Source organism: Barbatula barbatula, assembly GCF_947034865.1.
Source record: "Barbatula barbatula genome assembly, contig: scaffold_180, whole genome shotgun sequence".
NCBI lineage: Eukaryota > Metazoa > Chordata > Actinopteri > Cypriniformes > Nemacheilidae > Barbatula > Barbatula barbatula.
Window position 1 is genome coordinate 1 of NW_027636863.1, and position 23,367 is coordinate 23,367.

Sequence of the window (23,367 nt, forward strand, 5' to 3'; positions counted from 1 at the left end):
TGAATGGACGGCCGCTTCCGGAAGTCATCCGGCAGAGGATTGTGGACATGGCACACCAGGGCGTGAGACCCTGCGACATCTCCCGCCAGCTGCGGGTCAGTCACGGCTGCGGTCAGCAAGATCCTGGGCAGGTAAGCGGTCCAGACGAGACTAAACCGAGACATTAAACACATCACATGGTGAAACACAGGCTTTGTTTTAATGGAGATCTCTTTGTCAGGTACTACGAGACTGGCAGCATTAAACCAGGAGTCATTGGGGGATCAAAGCCTAAAGTTGCAACTCCAAAAGTAGTGGAGAAAATTGCAGACTACAAGCGCCAGAACCCCACCATGTTTGCGTGGGAAATCAGAGACAGACTTCTGGCGGAGGGCGTCTGTGACGGGGACACTGTACCCAGCGTCAGCTCCATCAACAGGTATGAACTTTAACCTCAAATGTGAAATCTCAACGTACAGATTCACAAACCACATTCTGATACATTAACTTCAACTGAACCAAGCCAGTCTCACAGTTGCCCTTGTTTGTCGTTTTACAGAATTATTCGGACAAAAGTTCAGCAGCCTTTTAATCTTCCTCTGGACAGTAAAGGTCTGAGTCCTGGACACACACTGAGTAAGAATAAACGCCTTACAGTTCAATCCAAAAATTCATTACAGTTAAAGGGATAGTTCACCCAAAAATGAAAATTCTGTCATGAATTACTCGCTGTCTAGTTGTCCGTAACCTGTAGAAATGTCTTTGTTTGGTTAAACAAAGAGAAAGATATTTGGACGAATGCTTGTAACCAAACAGTTCTCGGACCCCATTGACTGCCATAGTAGGAAAAACGACAATGGCAGTCCAAAGAGTCCCAGAACATTTTGCTGTCCTACATTCTTCAAAATATCTTCTTTTGTGTTCAACAGAACAAAGACATGATAGAGAATATTTTCCTACTATGGCAGTCAATGGGGTCCAAAAATTGTTTGGTCATAAGCATTCGTCCAAGTATCTTTCTCTGTGTTCATCAGAACAAAGACAATTTAACCGATTTGGAACAACTCGAAGGTGAGTAGATGATGACAGAATTTAAATTTTTGGGTGAATAATCCTTTGATGCCATGAGGTTATAATGCTGTCTCTTGGATTTCTCATAGTTCCCAGCTCAGCTGTCACCCCTCCAGAATCTCCCCAGTCAGATTCTCTGGGCTCCACCTACTCCATCAGCGGCCTGCTGGGCATACCGCAGACCAACAGCGATGGCAAAGAAGCCATGATGACAGTGAGTGTTTCACTAGTGCATCATGGGAAATGAGAGCTAAAACACTTTTCTTACAAGGACAATCTTTGTTGATCAATAAATACACAATGCATTTTGTCAGGTGACCAGGAGAGCTGTCGGCATAGCGTGGATTCACAGGGCAGCAGTGGTGCACCCAGAAAACAGTTAAGAACCGACCACTTTCCCTCTCAGCATCTGGACTGCGGCTTTGAACGTCACCACTACAATTCCGACGCGGGCGGGAAGACAGAACAGGTACAAAGACGCAGTCCTGCTGATCAAATCAAACACAGCAGGAGAATAAATGGACGAGGACATGCTTTTGATATTCTGACATATCTGTGCAGTCGCTGTACCCCTTCTCGCTCATCAACGCCGGTTTAGATGATGGTAAAAACCGAAACCTAACAGCACATCAAGGTTACGCGGTGGTCTCAGGTATGAATGATCGTTTGTGTGTTCTTTTTTTACTTTAGGTGCTTGTTTCAAAGCAAAAGGCACAATCACTGTATGTCATTCATGCACTTTTCTTGTACATCCTCATTCAGCGTGTCTGCTCATTGTAATGATTGTAACCCATTCAGTTTCTCATCAAGTAACTTTCATAACTTTCTTTCACCTGTCTGTCAAACCCATTGCTCCGCTTCAGAACCCCTACAGCCCCTCCCACTCTGTCTAAAACAGGAAATGTCACCTGAGTTGCACGGCTCGAGCCCCTCCCCCAACATCATGGCTAATTCCGCTTTCCTGGAGCTCACTTCCATTTCCGCTCCCTCGTCAGTGTCCATCGGTGCCAGCTGCACTAGTTCAGCTCATTTCTCTCATGGCTTCAACTCATTGTCCCATCATGGCCCTGTGCATGGGCAGTTCAGCAGCTCACCCTTCATCGCAGGTAAAGCTTCATCTGTCGCCGACACGTGTCAGCGTTACACCCAGATGTTGTGCGAAAGGCTCGGTTCTCTGGTATCTAATAAGCGCTTCTATGAACTCTTTTAGGACGAGATGTGACGAGCTCAATGTTGCCCGGCTACCCTCCACACATTCCCTCTGCCGCTCAGACGGGTTTCTCGGCGTCCACCATCACAGGGATGGTCGCAGGTGAGAAAACTCAAAACAACACTGCAGTATCAGCACAGGAATTACTTCTCACACCAGGCTATCTGCTCCCTGACTCTGACTGAGGTTCTAAAAACTACAAACCAAAATGTCAAACAGGAACATTGACGTCCTCATGAGTACATAAATGAAGTGGATTTGAGTGGCTGGTTTAGAGATTAACAGACGGACGGGTGGGTTAATCAGTAGCTGCTTTGCCTGGGTGGCAGAGAAGGTCCGGGGGGGTTGGAAGGAGAGCAAGTGTTCCGCCCTGCTGCCTGCACCCACAGCGACCACACAGAGCAACAGGAACTATGAGGCCCCTCGGGGCTACGAGAAGAAAGAGAAACGGGGTTGAAGCAGAAATCATGCAGATGAAAGGCACAATCTATATGAAAAAAGAGTTTAGCATCAATGCAATGTATGCATTATGGTAGAAAAAATGCAAGAAATAAGTGCCTGATGGAGCTGCCGAGGGTGTGAAGCGCTTTTCTTTTCCCATATGAAATCTGCCCTGCGATGCGCGAAATGAGAGGCTGTGATTTATTATTTTTCTGGTGGCCTCACTGAGAAGAAACGTTCATACACAATTACTCAGTGAATGCGGGGGTTCAATCCGGCTCCCATAATTACCAATTAGATATTGGAATGTTTAAAAAAAGAATGGCGGTGTGAGGAAGTGAGAGGGATGTAGGACGCTGAAGGAGTCTGACTGTACGCACCAGTGAACAGCCAATGGATTAATGGTTTACAAGCCGTTCTAACCGTCGGGTAAATGATGTGCTAGAACTCAAGCAGCCCAAAGCGCAAACACGCCCTCGGACAGACATACATTCGACATTTTATTAAACCTTTCCAATGTGAATAAAGTTCATCCAGTCATATTATTTTGTCATCTCCGTGGAACCAGAAACAAATTTACATTTATTTCATTACTAAGTTTCAATTCCCAGGAAATGGAATTCACGTAAAGAGCTTTTCTGTAAATCTACTGGTGTATCGATGAATTAATGATGTGGTTTGTTGAATGTGTCCATGTAGGTCCAGAGTACACAGGCCAGAGCTACAGTCACCCATCATACACCTCCTACAGTGACGCGTGGAGATTCACCAACTCCAGTATATTAGGTAAGGACTTGAAAATGTCTTATGTGGCTCTTTAAATGGTTATTATTAGCATAACGTGACGTCTAGTCTTTATATACAACCCAAAAAGAGACTGTGGTGACCTTCAGCCGCTGCATAAAGTTTCAGTCACATGTCCTCTATAACACACATGATATGAAGTAGATTTGCACCGTGGCTTTAGGCTACTAAGCCTTTCTGTGGAAACAAATAGTTCCTCCGTCACAAGACAGCCATTAACCCTTTAGCCGGTGATAAAAAATGACCTGTGCTTATTTCAACAATGTAAAGTAGCCTAACATAACGCATCTGTATAGTGTTGGTAATCTGGAATCACTGTCGCCCCCTGCAGGTTCTCCATATTACTACAGCTCTGCCTCGAGAGCCGCACCTCCGTCCACTGCCGCATACGACCATCTCTAGTGACAGAAAACCACTTCAGACCCAAGAAGAAAAGAAAAGACATTTAGTTTTTTACAATGGAGTGCAGAAAAAGAAAGCCATTAGGCGTGTGAAGCAAGCGAGCATATTCACGGACGATACCTTTTGTTGCCTGTAAAAATATTTATTTTCTGTGTTCACAGCCGGTTTGAAGACGATTTACAAACCACACAAGTTTACATTTTGATCAAGTAGACAAATCCCAGTCACTAAGTATTTATAGTTCTGATAGCCAAAGACTGTAGCAAACTGTTTTATACATATACATTCATGAACAGACGTGCTTTTCATCATAGATTATGTTTAGCAAGTGTCACGCAAACCCTGAACAAATAACCAATACAAAATAAAATCATTCTAAAAAATAAAAAAGGAATCTTCTGAGCAGGTATTTAAAAGGGAAAGAGCACCTTACTTCCGATATTTAAATGAAATATAAAGCACACAATGTTTACTCTTACATGATGATATTATTGTCTCATTTGAACATTAATTGTCAAAGCAAACGAATGGATTTCCATACCATACAACACGTGTAAAAGTTGGTACTGGGTTTGACAAAAAGGAAAAAAGATAAAACAACATTTATTTTACACTTAATAAATAAAGCTGTCAGGATGTGTCTCCAGAGTTTCATTGTCATGCTTTGATTTTTGTGATTGGACGAGAGATTTACATCTTAAGTTTTATTGAAATGTCTATTATATTAAATGAATCATTTCTACAGAATTATTTTCATTAAATAAAGCATGATAAAAGTCCAATGCCTCGTCTTTCCTCAATTAGTCTTGCACATAAATAGTAAATCTATCATATTAGCTCAGGCTGAAGTGATTAATATAGACCGCGTGGATGATTATTCTTCATTTCATTTGTGTCAATCATCCCTCATATTTACACGACTAATATAGTTGCAGATCACGCGGCGTTTCTACTGTTTTCCTGTCGAAAAACGTTTTATGAGGCATTTTTTCGCCAGTCAGCAGTTCAACAGTAGGCTACACACGAAAGGGACAAAAGCAATGATCCTGAAAACATGCGCATCTGTTTAATTTCCTCTTTTATTTTCTGCATCGCGTATTTTTATTCGCAATCATTTTTCGACTCTTTATAATGGCGCTTTAACGAGCTCGCGCACCTGCATCCACTGCGCGTGAGGAATTACACAACATTATTGTATTGCATATGTATAATCACTTTAAAAACATTCAGAATACATCATTTCATAATGAAATAACAACTTGTTTTCTTTGATTTTACTGGTTCTCGTAAAAAATATTTACATTTTAGTTTTACATATAGGTCTAATAATGTATTTTTATCGTTGTAATACTGCTGCACAACATAACCGATTATTAAAAAACACCGAATTACACACAACAACACTGTAAAAATGTAAATACATTTTTTATAGGTTTAGTTTAAACCAAAGTGGCTTCATTTCAACTTATAATTTTACAGATTGTCTATAGTGATTCCTTAGTGGATAACGTAACTAAAGCTACTGTAAAAACAAGCTGAAATGTCTGAAATGTTATTTTACTTTACAACTCATCAAAATAAATTATGTTGACACGACGTTTTGATTTGATCACTTTTTCACAGGGAATAAACCCAAAGAACTATCTCTTCCTATGGGCTTTGACAAGCTTCGGCTGATGACATATTCTTAATAAACTTAACACAACACGTGCAAACATGCTTAACAATAATTTCAACAATTTTTTCCTTAAACATGAATTATCCGTTTTTTCCCAGTCTTTAAGTGGAGAAGATGCTCTTTCCTTGTGTTGTGTGTCATGTCAAACTGTTACATAAGTCCCTTCGGTCAAACGCACTTGTGAGACATATCAATGAAAACATGCAAACTTCTGTTTTCAAGTGCACATATCAAATAGGCTAAGAAAAGTGTGTGTGTGTGTGTGTGTGTAAGTTTCTATCCATTGTGGAACCAGCAAGCTGTCCCCACCATTCAAACTGCTTATTAATCAAACTAAATGATGCTTCATTGAAAATGTAAAAATGCAGATTTGTGTGATGGTTGGGTTAAAGTGAGGGTTACAGGATACAACATACAGTATAAAAATCTTTATGAGTATGGTAAACATGCAAACCCAACACGTGTGTGTGTGTGTGTGTGCACAAGGCAGTGGCGGCTGGTGAAAAATATTCTCGGTGGGGCTGTGCCATACTTTTTTGTTTCCGTAACCATCGCAATAAAATTTAACACAAACTGCAGGACAGCAGTGCTCAGTGAAATAGTCAGTAATTATTTAATGCCAATATTAAAAAGTTGAGGCATTCGTACACAAAAACATAAACATCATGATGCACAAACACAAGCCTTTTATTTGCATTTAAACTGAACTTGTAAACAATTGACTATTTCTACATATAAGTAACATCTTTTGGAAAGGCTGTTGGTGCCATTGGTAGTAAATAGGCAACACAATATGCATGCTGTCAGAACAGAGTGGAAAGTGGACAATAACATTAAATTATTATAAAGTTTATAGGAATTCTTACACTGTATAAAGGATGTATAATATAGAAATGGATATCAAGTGGCTGAACTCAAACCTTTGACTGGAAGAATAGCATAAAGTATTTTATGATCAAACTAAATGTAACTAATTGTTAATGTGCTCCAGAACTGCAACAATTAATTGATACAAAACATATATACAGTAATATTAGCAAACACACTATTAACATTTTTTAGAGTACCATATATAACTGAATGATTTTTATGCTAAGGTCAACTATATACAAAGAAACGTGTGTGTGTGTGAAGCTACGGGAGAAGCCGCGCATATACTGCTTCCCTTTTTCGCTAGCCTGCTGTTTGATTGAGAGGTCAGGTTGATCTGGGCCCAGCTCTTTCACCCGAACTTTCTCCGACAAAGTTCTCCACTCAAACGGATCTTGGAGGAGAGATTTCACCGAGTTAGGGTTGGGTCTTGGAGGAGTAACGTCCGCGCTCGCCATTGTCGTTTAGTAAAAATGGCGCCCCTAGAGCCCAGTCCTTATTTTATCAGGGCTTGGGGCGATAAAATGATCGCCCTTCTTGGATTCTATTTAAGAACGCTGATTGGCTAAATTTTATGTCATACATTCATATCTTAAATTAGCAATTGGCTTAACTGCTACATAGACCCGCCTCCTTGGGGCGCTTTCTCTATCGCCCCAGAGCTGATGAAGCGGTCAGACAGGCAGAGGAAAGGTTGCAAATATGATTTTGTATCATATTTTACATGTATTACTGGGTGCATTCCATATTTAAAACACACAAATATTGACATACTGATGTTTTTCTCATTATTATTACTATTTTTGTTTTAATTGTTTTAATTTTTTTTTTTTTTGTGGCTTAAGGGGGGCGGCGCCCTAGCGCCCTCTATTGGCCGGCCGCCACTGGCACAAGGTTTAGTTGAGGCACAAATGACAAAACATTATTTCATGTCACCAGCCTGCAATTCCAAGCGGCCTCTGCCCACCACCTAACTATCGTATCGAGAGCGATGTTCTGCTGAAATCCGAAGAGAGTGAGAAACAAGAGTGTGTGGCCATATAGACACTGATAATACATTCTCCCCATCTCTTTTAACAGCCCCTTTCTGCCTCATTCACACCGTTACCCCTCCCTCTCTCTCGCCCAGGGCGACTGTAGCCCTATTAGCATGACGCTCGGCCTGTCGGTCGGCCAGTAATGAGTTCTGCGGCACAATACGGGCACCGGGCCGGAACAGCTGAGAGAGGACAAAGCATCTCAGAATGGGGCTGGCACAGAATGAGTCAGGGACAGGAGTGTGTGGGCATGTGTGACTGTCATCACAAGAGCCAAATACGAGGCAGACTGTAACTAAACTAAACTAAACAATAGTTTGCCCTTTGTGTGCGTTAGAGAAACAGACCAAACATTTATACTATTCTACATTTGGTCAACAATAAACTGTGTCCCCTCAGAATTGTTGTGTAGACAATATTTGTCTGCACAAATAGATGAAGAGCCGGTGTCGCCTGAAATCATGAGGTTGTGCCTTCTTCAGTCTGTTGGGGTCTTTGAAGCTTTGACAGAAGTACTTAACCCAGATTGACTGAATAAACCAAGAAACCTCATTCATGGATGATTTCAGCAGCTCAATTATACATAACATCCGTAAACAGCGATTCATTTGTGATAAACTGTTAAAAAGTTTGGGGACATAAAAAAGTTATGAGATGTTTAAATGTTCCTCAGAGGCACGATGGGTCATTCACAAAAGCACAATGCACAAAGACAAACACACAAGTCAGATTGTGTGAGGTATCAAATGAAGCCCCTCAGGTAATGTAGTCTGAACTTTTGACTCTGCATTTGTATATTGTCTTCAAAGTCCAGAGTCCTCCATTTTATTTTCCACGAAAACCTTCACTAGTGTGTGAATCAACAGAATGTTATGAGGGAACATAGGGAATGATTTGTACAGAAAATGTCTGTACGGTTTCATTTCTCAAAACAAGAATATTTACTGGTGATGTTAGAAACATAGAATAAATAAAAGCGGTAGGATTTGGGGGCACTGAATAATCCCATATCTGTAAAACATTTACTTGCAATATTAATTACGTTTCATCCTTAATGTTACTCGCCTCTGTAGTTAGGGACTGAAATGGGCTTTAAATGTTATGAAAAATGTTATGTTTTACTTTGCCAGAGTCAAGAATGCAGCATGATATTGAATTTCTCTTCAGGCGACGTTGAGTGTGACCTAACCCAACTCAGAAAGCAAACTCAGGTCACAAGTGAGACGGACGCTCAGAGACACAAACCAGCACAACAAACACTTACTGACAGAACATTGTCGTGACGCCAACACTTGACCAAGATCAGCTAAAAAAAAGGAAGGTAAACCCATATACAAGAAAGAGCCTGTGGAATATGAAATCCACTTAATGCTGATGTGAACTATTGCATTCTTTATTTGAGTCAAGCCAAAAAGGTAAAGATCAACAGCAAAACCACCTTTAAAAGAACTTTTGTTTCTCACATTGGCTAAAACCTCAGACCAATAAGAAAAAAGACAACAAGACCAGATGACGGAGATATGATAATAAAAGCAGAAATATATCTAATTCAATAGTAATATTTAATAATATATAAACCTCTCTTTCTCTCTCTCTCTGTATATATATATATATATACTGTATATACCATGGTCCGTTTTAAATACTCGATTGTCGTTTTCTGTTTGAAAACTGTTTAATGCAGTTCCAGTCAGTTTGATCAACATTTAAAATGAACGGACTAAAATAAATGTCATTTTCACCCGTCTGATCAATGGAATAAGCAGGATAAGCCACGGTTACCCATACATTAAAGAATTTTGATGCACTTCGCAGAGGCAACATACATATACATATATACACACACACACACATATATATATATATATATATATATATATATATATATGACAGGAGCAGCGAAGAGGAATCCAAAGGAACTAAGAAACAGAAGTGTTGGTATCACAGGAATGTTAAAGAACTGCTATAAGGGTTCTTAATGAAGAAATCTTACTGTTGCCTTTTTAGTTACTCAACCAGCCGCAAAACTCTTCAGCCAGACAGAAGGGCAGAAACAAACACTTCAAAAACAGGGTGACTGAAGCTCGCTCCACAGACGTCACGCTGTGGTTTGGTCATGACCTCATCCGACGCTGCACAGACAGCCAAACTCAAACATGCAAACGCTTCAAACTTATTCAAAATTCTCTCACCAGCGCCTCATGTTATCGAAGCCAAAAGCTTCTTTCTCTAACAGAATTTCGTGGATAAAGGGGATTAGTTTAAACCAGGGCTAGGCCTTAGTTAAATTAGACTATTTAAGTCGTTTTAAAAAACATACTTGCAAAACACAACAAAGCGCAATATAAATTGATATTTCTAGATAATCTTGTGCAAGTTGTTTTCGATCAAGACACCTCTAACATTTCAGCTATAGGCTTAAACTCAAAATGGGTTACAGACAACATAAAATGCATTCATTACATTTTACTACATTGCAAGTGACATTTTTGAAAGTTTGTAAAGCCAAAAGTTTTTAGCAGCTTATAGACCAACTCAGTCCCAATAATAATATACATATGCATGAACAGATGCTATGCAGTTCTATGTTATTATATGGTTAATGACAATACCATTAATGATGTTATATTTGTTCAAGAATAACATTATTATGCTGAAAACTGGAGACCATTTGTACTTAAGCTGCTGTGTCAGATGGGGGGGGGGGGCATGGCTTTCAGTCATTTTCTGACTCACTGAAACTTTGATTGTTTCCTCTCAATCTGTTTACATATCAACAGCATTTATCTGATATCTTTATCAAGCAGACACATCCTGAGGACTAGCAGAGCCCGAGGGCCCAATCCATCAAACAACATGAGAATGGGCTGCTTACATGAGACGTCCAGACAAGAGCCATTCAGTAATGTCTCTTTATCAGCAAAATATAACATTTCTAAATAAGTTTAAGAGGAATGTAACAGACAGATTTTGACTAAAGTGTTGCATTCACAGTCCAAAAACCCATCCCTTATCCCAGCAATAATAATAATAATAATGATAATAATACTGTTTACAGTCTCAGTGGGCTGGATTCTGTAAAAGAAACACAAACTAAACCCTCATGAATGTATAAAGAGGGAAAACTAACCTGCCTGTGGTCATTATGAACTGTGAAAATGAAGAGTACGTGTGAACATTCAGTATAGAACGCATCACCAGCTAGAATTGTCATTATTTTATAACTTGCATTGAACATACGTTAAGTAAAAATATGAAATGTTATGACCGTTTTCTTTGTTATTTGACACTTTCTTTCCCCTCAAAGCTCTTTATTGCGACGTGGAATGACGATCTTTCGATAGGTGCGTCTCTCAGAGATGTTTCGCCTGACCTTCACTACAGGCTGAGCAGGTGTTTCTAACTCCAGAGACGGGCTGGAGAGAGATCGCTTCATCATGCCCTCGGTCTCATCCTCCTCTCCATTCATCTCTCCTCTCCACAATCCCTTATCAAACACGTTCAGTTTGTCTTCAACCGTCGACTGACACTTTTCTACACTCTGCCAGTCTTCTAGTATTTTCACATAGACTTCATAACGAGACTTCTGCAAAAAAACAAACAAAAACATGAAACATTGACTTTAACATGATACAGCTGCAATACGCTAGGATGGCACTGAAGGATGCACAGAACCTGCTGTGTAAATCACATTTATCAGAATAAGCTTCCTATCTTCTAACTAGCCATTTTATCTGCTCACATCTTCCGTCTGTGACAATAATGCATTGTAAACTAGAGATAGAAACTCTTTTATGTACTTATAAGTAAATAGTTGACTTGTTTAACCAAAAAACTCATTTAGACACCAGTATTTAAAAGCATTGACACACCTCATACTGTAAATACTCCTCTCTCTGTCTTAGGTCCTCTGATTCTCTGGCTTTATTCTTTCGGCCGTCTGGCGCCTCCTGCTGGATGTTGTTCAGGTCCTGCTGGAAATTCTCTAACATGGCTGTGTGTGACTCCAGCTGCTTGTCCTGGTAAAACACACATCAGAAATATCACAGAAATAGCTTTGACACTGTGATGAAGATACACTGACAGCAAGTGTAAATGAGTCACAAATGCATAAATCTTATCGAAGGCTACATGGCTACAGGTTTACCAAACTTTAAAGATATCACCAGTGTAACTAGTTATTCATTACAAACTCAATATTGTCATTAGATTACTGTACAAATGACTCTCTTCAAAAAGTATTACATTTCCCATTACTATTTACTTTTTATATTCTCCATCAACCTTGATTAGAAATGATTCAAGGATAGACATGGAACAGCTAATTTAATTCATTCAAATAAATAATATAAATCTACACAAATTATTCTTATTAACTGACCAGAGTATACAAATGTGAGAAGAATACATTAAAGTATACATTTTAGGGTTAGACTTGTAATTTTGATGTTTTTCCTCTATTGAATATATTACTCAGTATTTAGTTAAATCACATCAGAAGTAACTGTAATTAAATTTCCGAAAAAATAAGAGTAATCACTTAATCTACTTTTTCAAGGGAAAAGTAATTAAATTACAGTAACGAATTACTTCGTAACGCCCAACACGCTCAGTAGCTATGGAAGTACTGCCTTGGAGTGTTATGAGCTACCTGCCAGTCTGCAACATGCCCGAGAGATAAAGCTGGACATTTTGAGTGTTTTTTTAGCGTAATGTAAGTTTAAAAACTAAATGTGTTTGTGTCGGTTGTTGCAACTCCGGCGACACGAGTTCGGATCCCGACTCAAGGCCCTTGGGTGATCCTGTTACCTCCTCTCCACCCCGCACTTTCATGGGTCAGTTGTGGTCTAATGGTTAGAGCGTTGGGCTTGTGATCAGAAGGTTGCTGGTTCTAATCTCAGTGTCAGCAGGTCATGACTGAAGGGCCCTTGAGCAAGACACCTTACCCCTGATTGCTCTGCAGTAATGTGTCACTGTATAAAAACTACTTGTAAGTCGCTTTGGATAAAAGCGTCAGCCAAATGAATAAATGTAAATGTAAATGTAAATGACAATCTCTACCTTCAGGCCTTATTGGGAAATACATTGTTTTATTGTGACCTTTTAAGTAGATAGGACTTGAGTGTTGCATGAGTGAAATAACTGCCCGGAGGCATTACAAACATGGCCACCGATTGTGATGACTTCCATAAAGGGACTCCTTTGATGACAGACAGTTGGTAGTGAACATTATACCATCCACCTGGCACACTAAAGCAGAGTTTAGTAGATCTAATCAAAGGTAGTACATACAAAATATACTGTGTATGTAAAGACACCCCACATCAAATCACCCCAGGACGGTTACCAGCGTGAGGTTGGACTGTGAGGCTGGCAGGATGGGCCGACAGAACCTCTTCTGAGAGCCCACAGCAGCGGGAAACGGAGGAGAGGAAAAAAGGGCAGACACCAGATTAATCCGCCCGATCCAGGAGTTCATCTGCTCTGTGGAACTACAAGATAAATGAAATCTTCAGTTTATACAGTAATGTGAGATGAAGAGCGTCTGCACACACACACACTCACGTCGCCTCAAAGAGAAAAACCCTCCAGTCGGCCGTCTGCACACGAAACACATGAGGTTTTTTGGTGTAATTCAGTGCTCGCTCGGCTAGGGCATGGTGAACACTGACCACCTCCTCTGAGCTCTTCCAGTCCATCTGATACTCATCCTGAACAAACAGAGAACAGCTTTAAAGGGGTTATATTGGACGGTTGAAACAAACATGATTGTGTGTATTTGGTGTAATACAGTGTGTTTACATCCTCACATACTGTGCATGACTGTTGCTCCTCTGTGCCCCGCCTCTCTGAAACGCCTCAATTTTTAACAAAGCTCATCCTTGTGAAAAGTGCTCTGTGCTCTGATTGGCCAGCTACCTAGTGTGTTGTGATTGGCCGAATACCTTGAGCATGTGGCGGAAATATAACGGCCCTTACCATATTCAGAACATCAGCCTTCAAAGCATTTTATTATGTCACCGGTACCGTGTGAGTTCAAAGCCAAATATGATCCAGAAAATGCATTTGAGCACTTGCAGGCTGTGAGTGAGAAGCGGCTGAGAAACACCCTTTGTGCACAGTATGAGGGGGTTGTATTGTGATTCTCTTCAGGCTTTTGGCCTGCACAAGTTTTTTAAGTGCAAAACATAATGGAGCAGCGGCTAATCACATGACAACAATTTTAAGCTACAGGAAAAATATGGATTTTCATTCAAAATAAATACGTTGCCCCCGTCTCACGATCCCAAATGATCTTAATTTCTTTAAGTTTTCTGAGAGGTGCACCTTCCTAAGTCTTTCTGTCTTTTCATACAAACTGGATGCGTGTCGGAAGGAACGCGTTTGCACATCTGAGGTTTTTGTTTTTGTTTTAAAACATGTAGGATTGAGAAAATAAAGTGCGGGACTGACGTTGAGAAAGTTAATAAGAGAGATAAAATGCAGGACCTGATTGATGCGAGTTATGAGAGCTTTTGTTAAAAAAAGGGTCAAAAAGCAGATACAAAAGTAATCCCCATGGCTCCTGACGACATATTAACGTATTATGAAGTGAATTGATTTGTCTCTAAAATAATGATTAAATATCATCTGTAAACTACAGCAGTGACTGAAACTGTGGACGATATCAATTGCACCCAAGTGCTTTACTCATTGAGAAGGGCAGAGAGATTTAGAAGTGGAAATTTGAAAGGGAGACTAGCAACTGTCTCTCATAACCTAGTCGTTTCCATCACACGGGTGACCTGTATAAAAAATAAACGGCATTTTCTCTTTGACAGACACTTTGCAGTCGTCGCGTGATTCTGGTTGGCCCAAGGACAAAAAAAAGACGACACGGTTAGCTGTTATCTTGATTCTGGTTGGCCAAACGAATCCAGGTGCTGGACCAAAGACATTTCAGACATCTCGAGAGTAGATGCCTAAGAGCCCAGAAAAGCGCAAAATTACTTAACAATTGTAGTAAAATATTTACCGTAAAAAAATAACAGAGATTTTAAATAAAGGAAGTTTAAAAGTTAAACATTTAAATCTGAAGAATAAATATTTACGGAATTCAAACCTAATCCACTACATTTGCATTATAATTCATAAAATTATAAATTTATTTGAGCAGATTCTTTCAAATATAAAGCATAGAGTGACAACACCAAACAGTAAAAGAGGCTGTATTGTATATAACCCTGTTAAGCCTACTAGTGTTTCCGGCATACCCTACGGTCCAACACGATCGCCCCATCCAACTTGGCAATACCACAATCACTCCCTCCGAATCAGCCAGGTCCTTCAATGCTGTCCTTCAATGATCACATTGCAAAGACAACGCGATCCTGCCGATATGCCTTATTCAACATTAGAAAGGTTAGACCGTATCTCACAGAGCAAACTCCTTGTCCAGGCCCTGGACATTTCAAGGTTGGACTACTGCAATGCTCTCCTTGCTGGTCTTCCTGCAAAGGCTATCAAACCACTTCAGCTGGTTCAAAACGCAGCAGCACGCCTCTTCTTCCAACAGCCCAAAAAGGCTCATGTGACACCCCTTTTCATTTCTCTCCACTGGCTACCGGTTGAAGCCCCGATCAGATTCAAGTCACTGATGTTTGCATACAGGACTATGACTGGATCTGCACCGGCATACTTTCACACCCTACTACACTCCTACACCCCATCAAGAACCCTGCTTTTAATAAATCCCTTTCCCGCTCATTCTCCTTCACAACTCCTTTCTGGTGGAACATTCTTCCCAATGCGGTCCCAATCTCTCACAACCTTCAAAAAACTACTTAAAACACATCTCTTCTGTGAAAACTTGACAGACAAATGAGAAAAAATTTAATGTACACTAACGTTCTCTCTTTCTCTCAACAGGTAGTGGTCTAGCTAGTAACTTTGTATTAGCACCTATTGTACTATTGCTCTTGTATGACATATCGCTTATTGCTCCCTGAACTCTCTTAAGTCGCTTTGGATAAAAGTGTCTGCTAAATGACTAAATGTAAAGGTAAGCCAGCGATATACTTTTTTTTATGTGTACATGCACACCCTTGCAAAGTTTACTTCCTTCAAATCATATGCGTACACACACGGGTTCTGATGCATACGTATTACGACATATTGCAATACCTCTCTGGGCCTACAGGGCTCAGGTTTTCTTCTACTACTTGAATTAATTTATTATTGATATTTCTTGCAGGACACGGTTGTCACCTTGTGATTAAACTATTTCTTGCAGGAATTGTAGTTTAATGTATTTTATTAGTAATTTTTTAAACATTACAATGCAAGATAATGTTGATATATTTTGCATTGGTGTGGTGATTGAAGACCGTTCCTTCACCAGGAATGATGAATAGAAATTATCTATATGATCATGTTATAATCAACTGAAAGCGCATTTTAATATCACCTCTTATAATAAAGTGTGTCCATATGGGAATATTAAAAAAGTGTTTAAGATGATACTATATATCTCATCAAGACCAGATGATTCCTCCCAGCTATCCAAATTGGCAGAGTGCATTGAAGATATACTCAGGACTTTTGATAACACCTAGAATAACTAAATCCACCAAAGGGGGTCGAGCTTTCTCATACGTAGCACCTAAACTCTGGAATAACCTTCCTGATATTATTCCAGGATCAGACACACTCGCCCAATTTAAATCTAGATTAAAGACACATCTTTACAGACAAACATTCACTTCATGCTAAATATGATAAATAAACCACCGGGAGATGCTGACATGAGATATTATTTACTAGAATCATTGAATTTATTATATAAAACACAATTTTTTTGGGGGGGTTTATTTTTTCCCCTGTAAAGCTGCTTTGGAACAATGCGAATTGTGAAAAGCGCTATATAAATAAAGTTGAATTGAATTGAATTAAGACACTTATTTTTAAAATCTTGTTTATGTTTAATGTTTACTTAATTGACTTATTTTGTGCATCAATAATCAATAGAACATCAATAAAGCTTGTGGTTCTCAGTTCTGGTCCTTAGTCTGTCTTATCTGACAAGTTCAGTTCTGTTTAGTTTATGGATATCTCAGCATTTACATATTTACATTTACGTATTTGGCAGACACTTTTATCCAAATTGACTTTCAGTGCACTCAAGGTTTCCATTTGACCAGTATGGGTGTTCTGTGGGCATCGAACCCACAACCTTTTGCGCTGCTACCACAATGATCAACCACTGAGCACAAAGCAAACAAACCTTCTGTAGGTACAGCACCATTCCTTTCAGCACGGCATAAAACGTCTTCCAGCTTCGCTTCCCCCAGGGAGCTACAAAGCAGTACATGAGAATTAAACACATTTAATATGCATACAGTCGTATAAAAAAACAAAGTACACCCTCTTTATATTCAATGATTTTTATGTGTCAGGAAGGACATAAAAAAGGATCTCCCCACACAGGTCTGAATATTAGATATATACAACCTCAAATGAAAAACAACAACACAAAAGACATTACACTGTGTGCAAAGCTGAGAACACCCCATGATCTATTTCAGCTCTCTCTTCTGATCAATGTTGCTTCAGTTTAATGCTATTTGTGTTCATGTGAGCCCAGATGCATGAAGACCCTTAAATTAAGAAATCCCCTTGGTTTTAGGCTTAGGGTACCCTTAACCCATTAATTGCAAGAAGAAACGTAAGGGTTCACTTAAGGCTGTTGCTAAGTATTGCTTAAGCGTTAAGTTCTGTTGTGTGTTGCGACACAGTTCTTACGTTACTCTTTTAGCTTAAAAAAATCTCCTTAATTCTCAAACACATTGACTGCTATCACGTGTATCATAGGACAATAAGGACTCCCATTTTCAGACATAGAAATACTCCGTTGGAGACTTATGACAGCCGATAGAAAATTGTGGTCAATTGTAGGTATGATCTATCTCATAACTACAGCAAACTCTTCTCTATTGCAGTGGTTTGACGGTACCAAACTCTTCTCTATTGCAGTGGTCTGACGGTACCAAACTCTTCTCTATTGCAGTGGTCTGACGGTAGCAAACTCTTCTCTTTTGCAGTGGTTTGACGGTACCAAACTCTTCTCTATTGCAGTGGTCTGACGGTAGCAAACTCTTCTCTATTGCAGTGGTCTGACGGTACCAAACTCTTCTCTATTGCAGTGGTTTGACGGTAGCAAACTCTTCTCTATTGCAGTGGTCTGACGGTAGCAAACTCTTCTCTATTGCAGTGGTCTGACGGTAGCAAACTCTTCTCTATTGCAGTGGTCTGACGGTAGCAAACTCTTCTCTATTGCAGTGGTCTGACGGTAGCAAACTCTTCTCTATTGCAGTGGTCTGACGGTAGCAAACTCTTCTCTATTGCAGTGGTCTGACGGTAGCAAACTCTTCTCTATTGCAGTGGTCTGACGGTACCAAACTCTTCTCTATTGCAGTGGTTTGACGGTACCAAACTCTTCTCTTTTGCAGTGGTCTGACGGTAGCAAACTCTTCTCTATTGCAGTGGTCTGACGGTAGCAAACTCTTCTCTATTGCAGTGGTCTGACGGTAGCAAACTCTTCTCTATTGCAGTGGTCTGACGGTACCAAACTCTTCTCTATTGCAGTGGTTTGACGGTAGCAAACTCTTCTCTATTGCAGTGGTCTGACGGTAGCAAACTCTTCTCTATTGCAGTGGTCTGACGGTAGCAAACTCTTCTCTATTGCAGTGGTCTGACGGTACCAAACTCTTCTCTATTGCAGTGGTTTGACGGTAGCAAACTCTTCTCTATTGCAGTGGTCTGACGGTAGCAAACTCTTCTCTATTGCAGTGGTCTTACGGTACCAAACTCTTCTCTATTGCAGTGGTCTGACGGTAGCAAACTCTTCTCTATTGCAGTGGTCTGACGGTACCAAACTCTTCTCTATTGCAGTGGTCTGACGGTAGCAAACTCTTCTCTATTGCAGTGGTCTGACGGTAGCAAACTCTTCTCTATTGCAGTGGTCTGACGGTACCAAACTCTTCTCTATTGCAGTGGTCTGACGGTAGCAAACTCTTCTCTATTGCAGTGGTCTGACGGTAGCAAACTCTTCTCTATTGCAGTGGACTGACGGTAGCAAACTCTTCTCTATTGCAGTGGACTGACGGTAGCAAACTCTTCTCTATTGCAGTGGACTGACGGTAGCAAACTCTTCTCTATTGCAGTGGTCTGACGGTAGCAAACTCTTCTCTATTGCAGTGGTCTGACGGTAGCAAACTCTTCTCTATTGCAGTGGTCTGACGGTAGCAAACTCTTCTCTATTGCAGTGGTCTGACGGTAGCAAACTCTTCTCTATTGCAGTGGACTGACGGTAGCAAACTCTTCTCTATTGCAGTGGTCTGACGGTAGCAAACTCTTCTCTATTGCAGTGGTTTGACGGTACCAAACTCTTCTCTATTGCAGTGGTCTGACGGTACCAAACTCTTCTCTATTGCAGTGGTCTGACGGTAGCAAACTCTTCTCTATTGCAGTGGACTGACGGTAGCAAACTCCTCTCTATGGCAGTGGTCTGACGGTAGCAAACTCCTCTCTATTGCAGTGGTCTGACGGTAGCAAACTCTTCTCTATTGCAGTGGTCTGACGGTAGCAAACTCTTCTCTATTGCAGTGGTCTGACGGTAGCAAACTCTTCTCTATTGCAGTGGTCTGACGGTAGCAAACTCTTCTCTATTGCAGTGGACTGACAGTACCAAACTCTTCTCTATTGCAGTGGACTGACGGTAGCAAACTCCTCTCTATTGCAGTGGTCTGACGGTAGCAAACTCTTCTCTATTGCAGTGGACTGACAGTAGCAAACTCTTCTCTATTGCAGTGGACTGACAGTAGCAAACTCCTCTCTATGGCAGTGGTTTGACAGTAGCAAACTCTTCTCTATTGCAGTGGACTGACAGTAGCAAACTCCTCTCTATGGCAGTGGTTTGACAGTAGCAAACTCCTCTCTATTGCAGTGGTCTGACAGTAGCAAACTCTTCTCTATTGCAGTGGTCTGACGGTAGCAAACTCTTCTCTATTGCAGTGGACTGACGGTAGCAAACTCCTCTCTATTGCAGTGGTCTGACGGTAGCAAACTCTTCTCTATTGCAGTGGACTGACAGTAGCAAACTCTTCTCTATTGCAGTGGACTGACAGTAGCAAACTCCTCTCTATGGCAGTGGTTTGACAGTAGCAAACTCTTCTCTATTGCAGTGGACTGACAGTAGCAAACTCTTCTCTATTGCAGTGGACTGACAGTAGCAAACTCTTCTCTATTGCAGTGGACTGACAGTAGCAAACTCTTCTCTATTGCAGTGGACTGACAGTAGCAAACTCTTCTCTATTGCAGTGGACTGACAGTAGCAAACTCCTCTCTATTGCAGTGGTCTGACAGTAGCAAACTCTTCTCTATTGCAGTGGTTTGACAGTAAAAGTAAAAACATTGCAAAGCTCTTAGTGAAATCCCCTCATTTAAGGGTTTTGGTCCAACCGGGCACTGTTTATTTACAGTTCTTCTAAGGTCCAGTCACAGCATTTGAATCAGGTTAGGGTCTGGACTTTGACTGGCCATAGATTGACAACACCTTGATTCCTTTCAGTTTCAGCAATTCTGTTGTAGATTTGTTGGTGTGCTTGGTATCATTGTCCTATTGCATGACACAATTTTAAGCCAACATGCTGGACAAATGGCTCAGTCCTGTGTCTGTAAACAAGGCAAAATCTAAATCATCTGACCACGTATGTTTGTGTGAGATATCTGTGGTGATATGATGTGTCATGTTTCTGGAGCTAAACTGGAGGAGTCTTCTATTAGCAGTGCCAAAGCTTGTGGTTTTGATTCCAAGGAAGCTCACATACAAAGATTACAAAAACATGTGCACTTGAAGTCACTTTGGATAAAAGTGTCTAGTAATAGTTTTTGCCAAAGACAGATGCACCTTGACCTATAACCCAACATCTTCCCTCTTATCTGTCCTAGGGACATTGTTTATGAAGATTTGTCTATATTCATTTTCCCCACTGTAGAATTATAGACTTGAAATTGTTGGGAAAATTCACATAATATTTTATTGATTAAAAAAGCAAGAACTGCTTCAAGATCATTGCTGATGTGTTTCTACCTTGTTATTGTGTTAACACACACCTAAATACTCCAGACCTGCAAACCGCCCAAACATTTGCCTTTACACAGGATGTTTTCCCCCGGTAAATAAATGAAACACACAGTGTAACATATCATGTGTTTTTGTCCATCTGATGCTGTATTTACCAAATGTAGGGACAAGGTGCTTTTTAATTGAATGACCTGATACATTAAACCATAGAATTCAAATCTACTTTAAAAGATCACATGGCCATATTGATATACTGTATATATATATATATATATATATATATATACACAGTATATATATAGCACTCTGTTATTCACACAGCAACTTACTGCGTTTGCCATCAATGTCCGCGTGTGCTTTGCGTTTCAAAAGCCTTTCTGGAACACAGTGGCTCTCTTGTTGTGAGGAAGATCTTGGAACGGGTTACTTTTTGAACGCAGAGATCCATCCTGCTCTAAATCTTGCTCCAGCGTCATGGACTTGGCCAGAACATCTTCCTCTCTAGAAAAAGAGAAACATCAGATGCACAGAAGAGCAGAGCTTCAATATAAATCACTGTTGATTTACTCACATGGCCCACCGCAACGGATCACTTTTGATGGAGTGGTACAGACTCTGAAAATGAACAGAACAAATTACTACTGAACTTAAACAGAACTGTGAACGTGAAGATTATTCAGCTTTCGCACCTTCAGACAATCCTTGCTGAAATTCGCTCCACTGTTCATTCCTTCCAGGTTTGATACAAATTCAGCATGTGTCATGGGCTTGCCAACATTCTGATCAGACAGATGCAAACAGAATCTACAGTTACACTTACAAATCAGAAGGAATCAATCAGGTGAATTTCACAAAAACCTGTCCAGGTCATGTTTGAGGTGAAATATGACCTTCACAAGTTACAGAAGGCTTGTTATCATTCATATCACATCAGACTGACCTGTCCATGCAGGTCTGTGTTGAGCAGCATTACGGCACACGTGAGCGTAAGAACGGCTCCAGATGAAGAGAAGGTGTCAGAATTGCACTGCTGGAAACGAGAGGAAAAATGCTGCAAGACTCGTTCTCGCTCCTGAGTTTCACCGATCAAAACCACAACCTCCAGAAATGACCTAAGAGTCATGTAAAAGAAAATAGTTGTCGATTAAACACTCACTGTGCCCTGTACATCTTCATATGAATTTGTAACACTGCACTGTTGAATATGTGCAAAACTGATTGTGCCGCAGTGGATGAGTGGGTTGTGGTAAACTCTCTTTTTTTATCTTGCGCACCGGACACATTTAGTTTCTAAAGTCAAGTGTTCCCTGTTCCATCTTCATATGCACAATGGGCCTCATTCATGAAAATGTTTGTTGTTATGAAATAATTGTAAACCTGCTCCCAGCCACATGTAAATGGTGTGTAAAATGTTCAAACGTTCTGTATACTTTTAGACAAAACTGATGACACTGAACTGTGTATCATAATGATATTTCACAAGTTCTTTTATCAACTTTTACTTTTTAACTTTGTGTAAAACGCAGAGCTCGTCTGTGTTTTCAACAGCAGCGTCCGTGACGTTAGAGCTAATTTGCACATCTCTGATTAATAATATTTAGATCTTAGGCTGCTTTTAAATAAACAATATTATTTATTAAACAAAAGTTTGGCTTTGCTCAGATTTGCCTACATTTTCAGACTTTAATGCAAATATCGCTGTTTCTTGTCATTGCAACACAGACACACAAACTATAAAGTCCAGCCCAAAGCAATGACTGGATAAACTAATAAACATCGGAGCCATGTACGGTGCAGTTGACGCAGATTTTAATTCATTCTCCTTTTTTTACTCCATTTCTTTAAGAATCGACCCCTGGGCCGTCCATCCTCGCGAGAGTCTGCAAATTAGTGCCTGTCTGCCTGATGAAAATGCATTTAACAAACGTTCATATTTTAGTATGCTGTAGGTAATATTAGCATAATTAATGACTGATCTTATCCTCCCGCGACCCACCCTCAATTAATCAGAATGTACTTTTTTATTACCTTACCCGCCCGACCCGCGGATTATCCGCCAGCGCCTGTCTATAGTTAGATTACCTACTCTAGCGGTTAGGTAGGTGTACATTTTCAGACTGTTTTTATACGTTGGTAACTTCCTTATGTCCCTATATGTAACAGTGTGGTCCTGAGAGATACGACATTTCATTCCACTGTATGTTTCCACATGTAGCGGAACGACAATAAAGCACACTTGAATAGATGAATTCTTGAATTGTGAAAGTTTGGAATAAATTATGAAATAAGATGTTACCGCAGAGCTTGCTCCAGACTTTGATTATTGAAGTCAAAATATTTCAGATACTCTTCCCCAACAGCACGACTGAACTCATTGCTAAAAAAATAGGAAAATGGGTCAGGATGTTATACTTATACAACACTCTATCAGAGTAACAGATAAACACTTACTCTTTGTCCAGATGTCTGACCACATCGGTACGCTTAAAACCATCTAATCTGTAAAGCCTCTCAGCCAATCGTTGAGCCTCGGCCCGATCCATCACCTTAACACTATCATCTATATGGGGACAGACAGTGTCCAGAACAGTCTCCTGCTCCCACCCCTCCTTCACAACGTCAATCGGGACATGATTTACCTCATCATCTGTTAGCATACTGTGTTGTTTCTGGTCATCCAAATATCCTGTTTCATCTGAACACTGTGGTTCTTCTGTTGGGTCTAATGATTTCATCTGTAATGGCTCAGACT

At 40.3% G+C, this 23,367-nt stretch overlaps 1 protein-coding gene and 1 pseudogene across 2 annotated transcripts; one reads left to right on the plus strand and one right to left on the minus strand.

Moving 5' to 3' along the window:
• Window positions 1-8: 8 nt before the first annotated feature.
• LOC306890989 (paired box protein Pax-8-like) lies at window positions 9-3,907 on the plus strand (the record flags this gene model as incomplete). Its single annotated transcript, XM_079488415.1, is given in 11 exon segments — window positions 9-110; window positions 112-131; window positions 221-418; window positions 539-615; window positions 1,140-1,264; window positions 1,457-1,519; window positions 1,612-1,702; window positions 1,914-2,156; window positions 2,261-2,362; window positions 3,401-3,487; window positions 3,837-3,907. Coding segments are annotated over 11 exon segments (1,179 nt in total), but the record flags the coding sequence as incomplete, so codon positions are not given.
• Window positions 3,908-10,393: 6,486 nt separating this feature from the next.
• LOC306890990 (PH and SEC7 domain-containing protein 3-like) lies at window positions 10,394-23,361 on the minus strand (annotated as a pseudogene). The gene is made up of 11 exons (XR_013788334.1): window positions 23,067-23,361; window positions 22,912-22,992; window positions 21,556-21,727; window positions 21,305-21,394; window positions 21,187-21,230; window positions 20,945-21,116; window positions 16,755-16,825; window positions 13,058-13,203; window positions 12,840-12,984; window positions 11,365-11,511; window positions 10,394-11,078 (listed from the first exon to the last, which is right to left on the minus strand). The product of XR_013788334.1 is annotated as a PH and SEC7 domain-containing protein 3-like (transcript).
• Window positions 23,362-23,367: the final 6 nt, after the last annotated feature.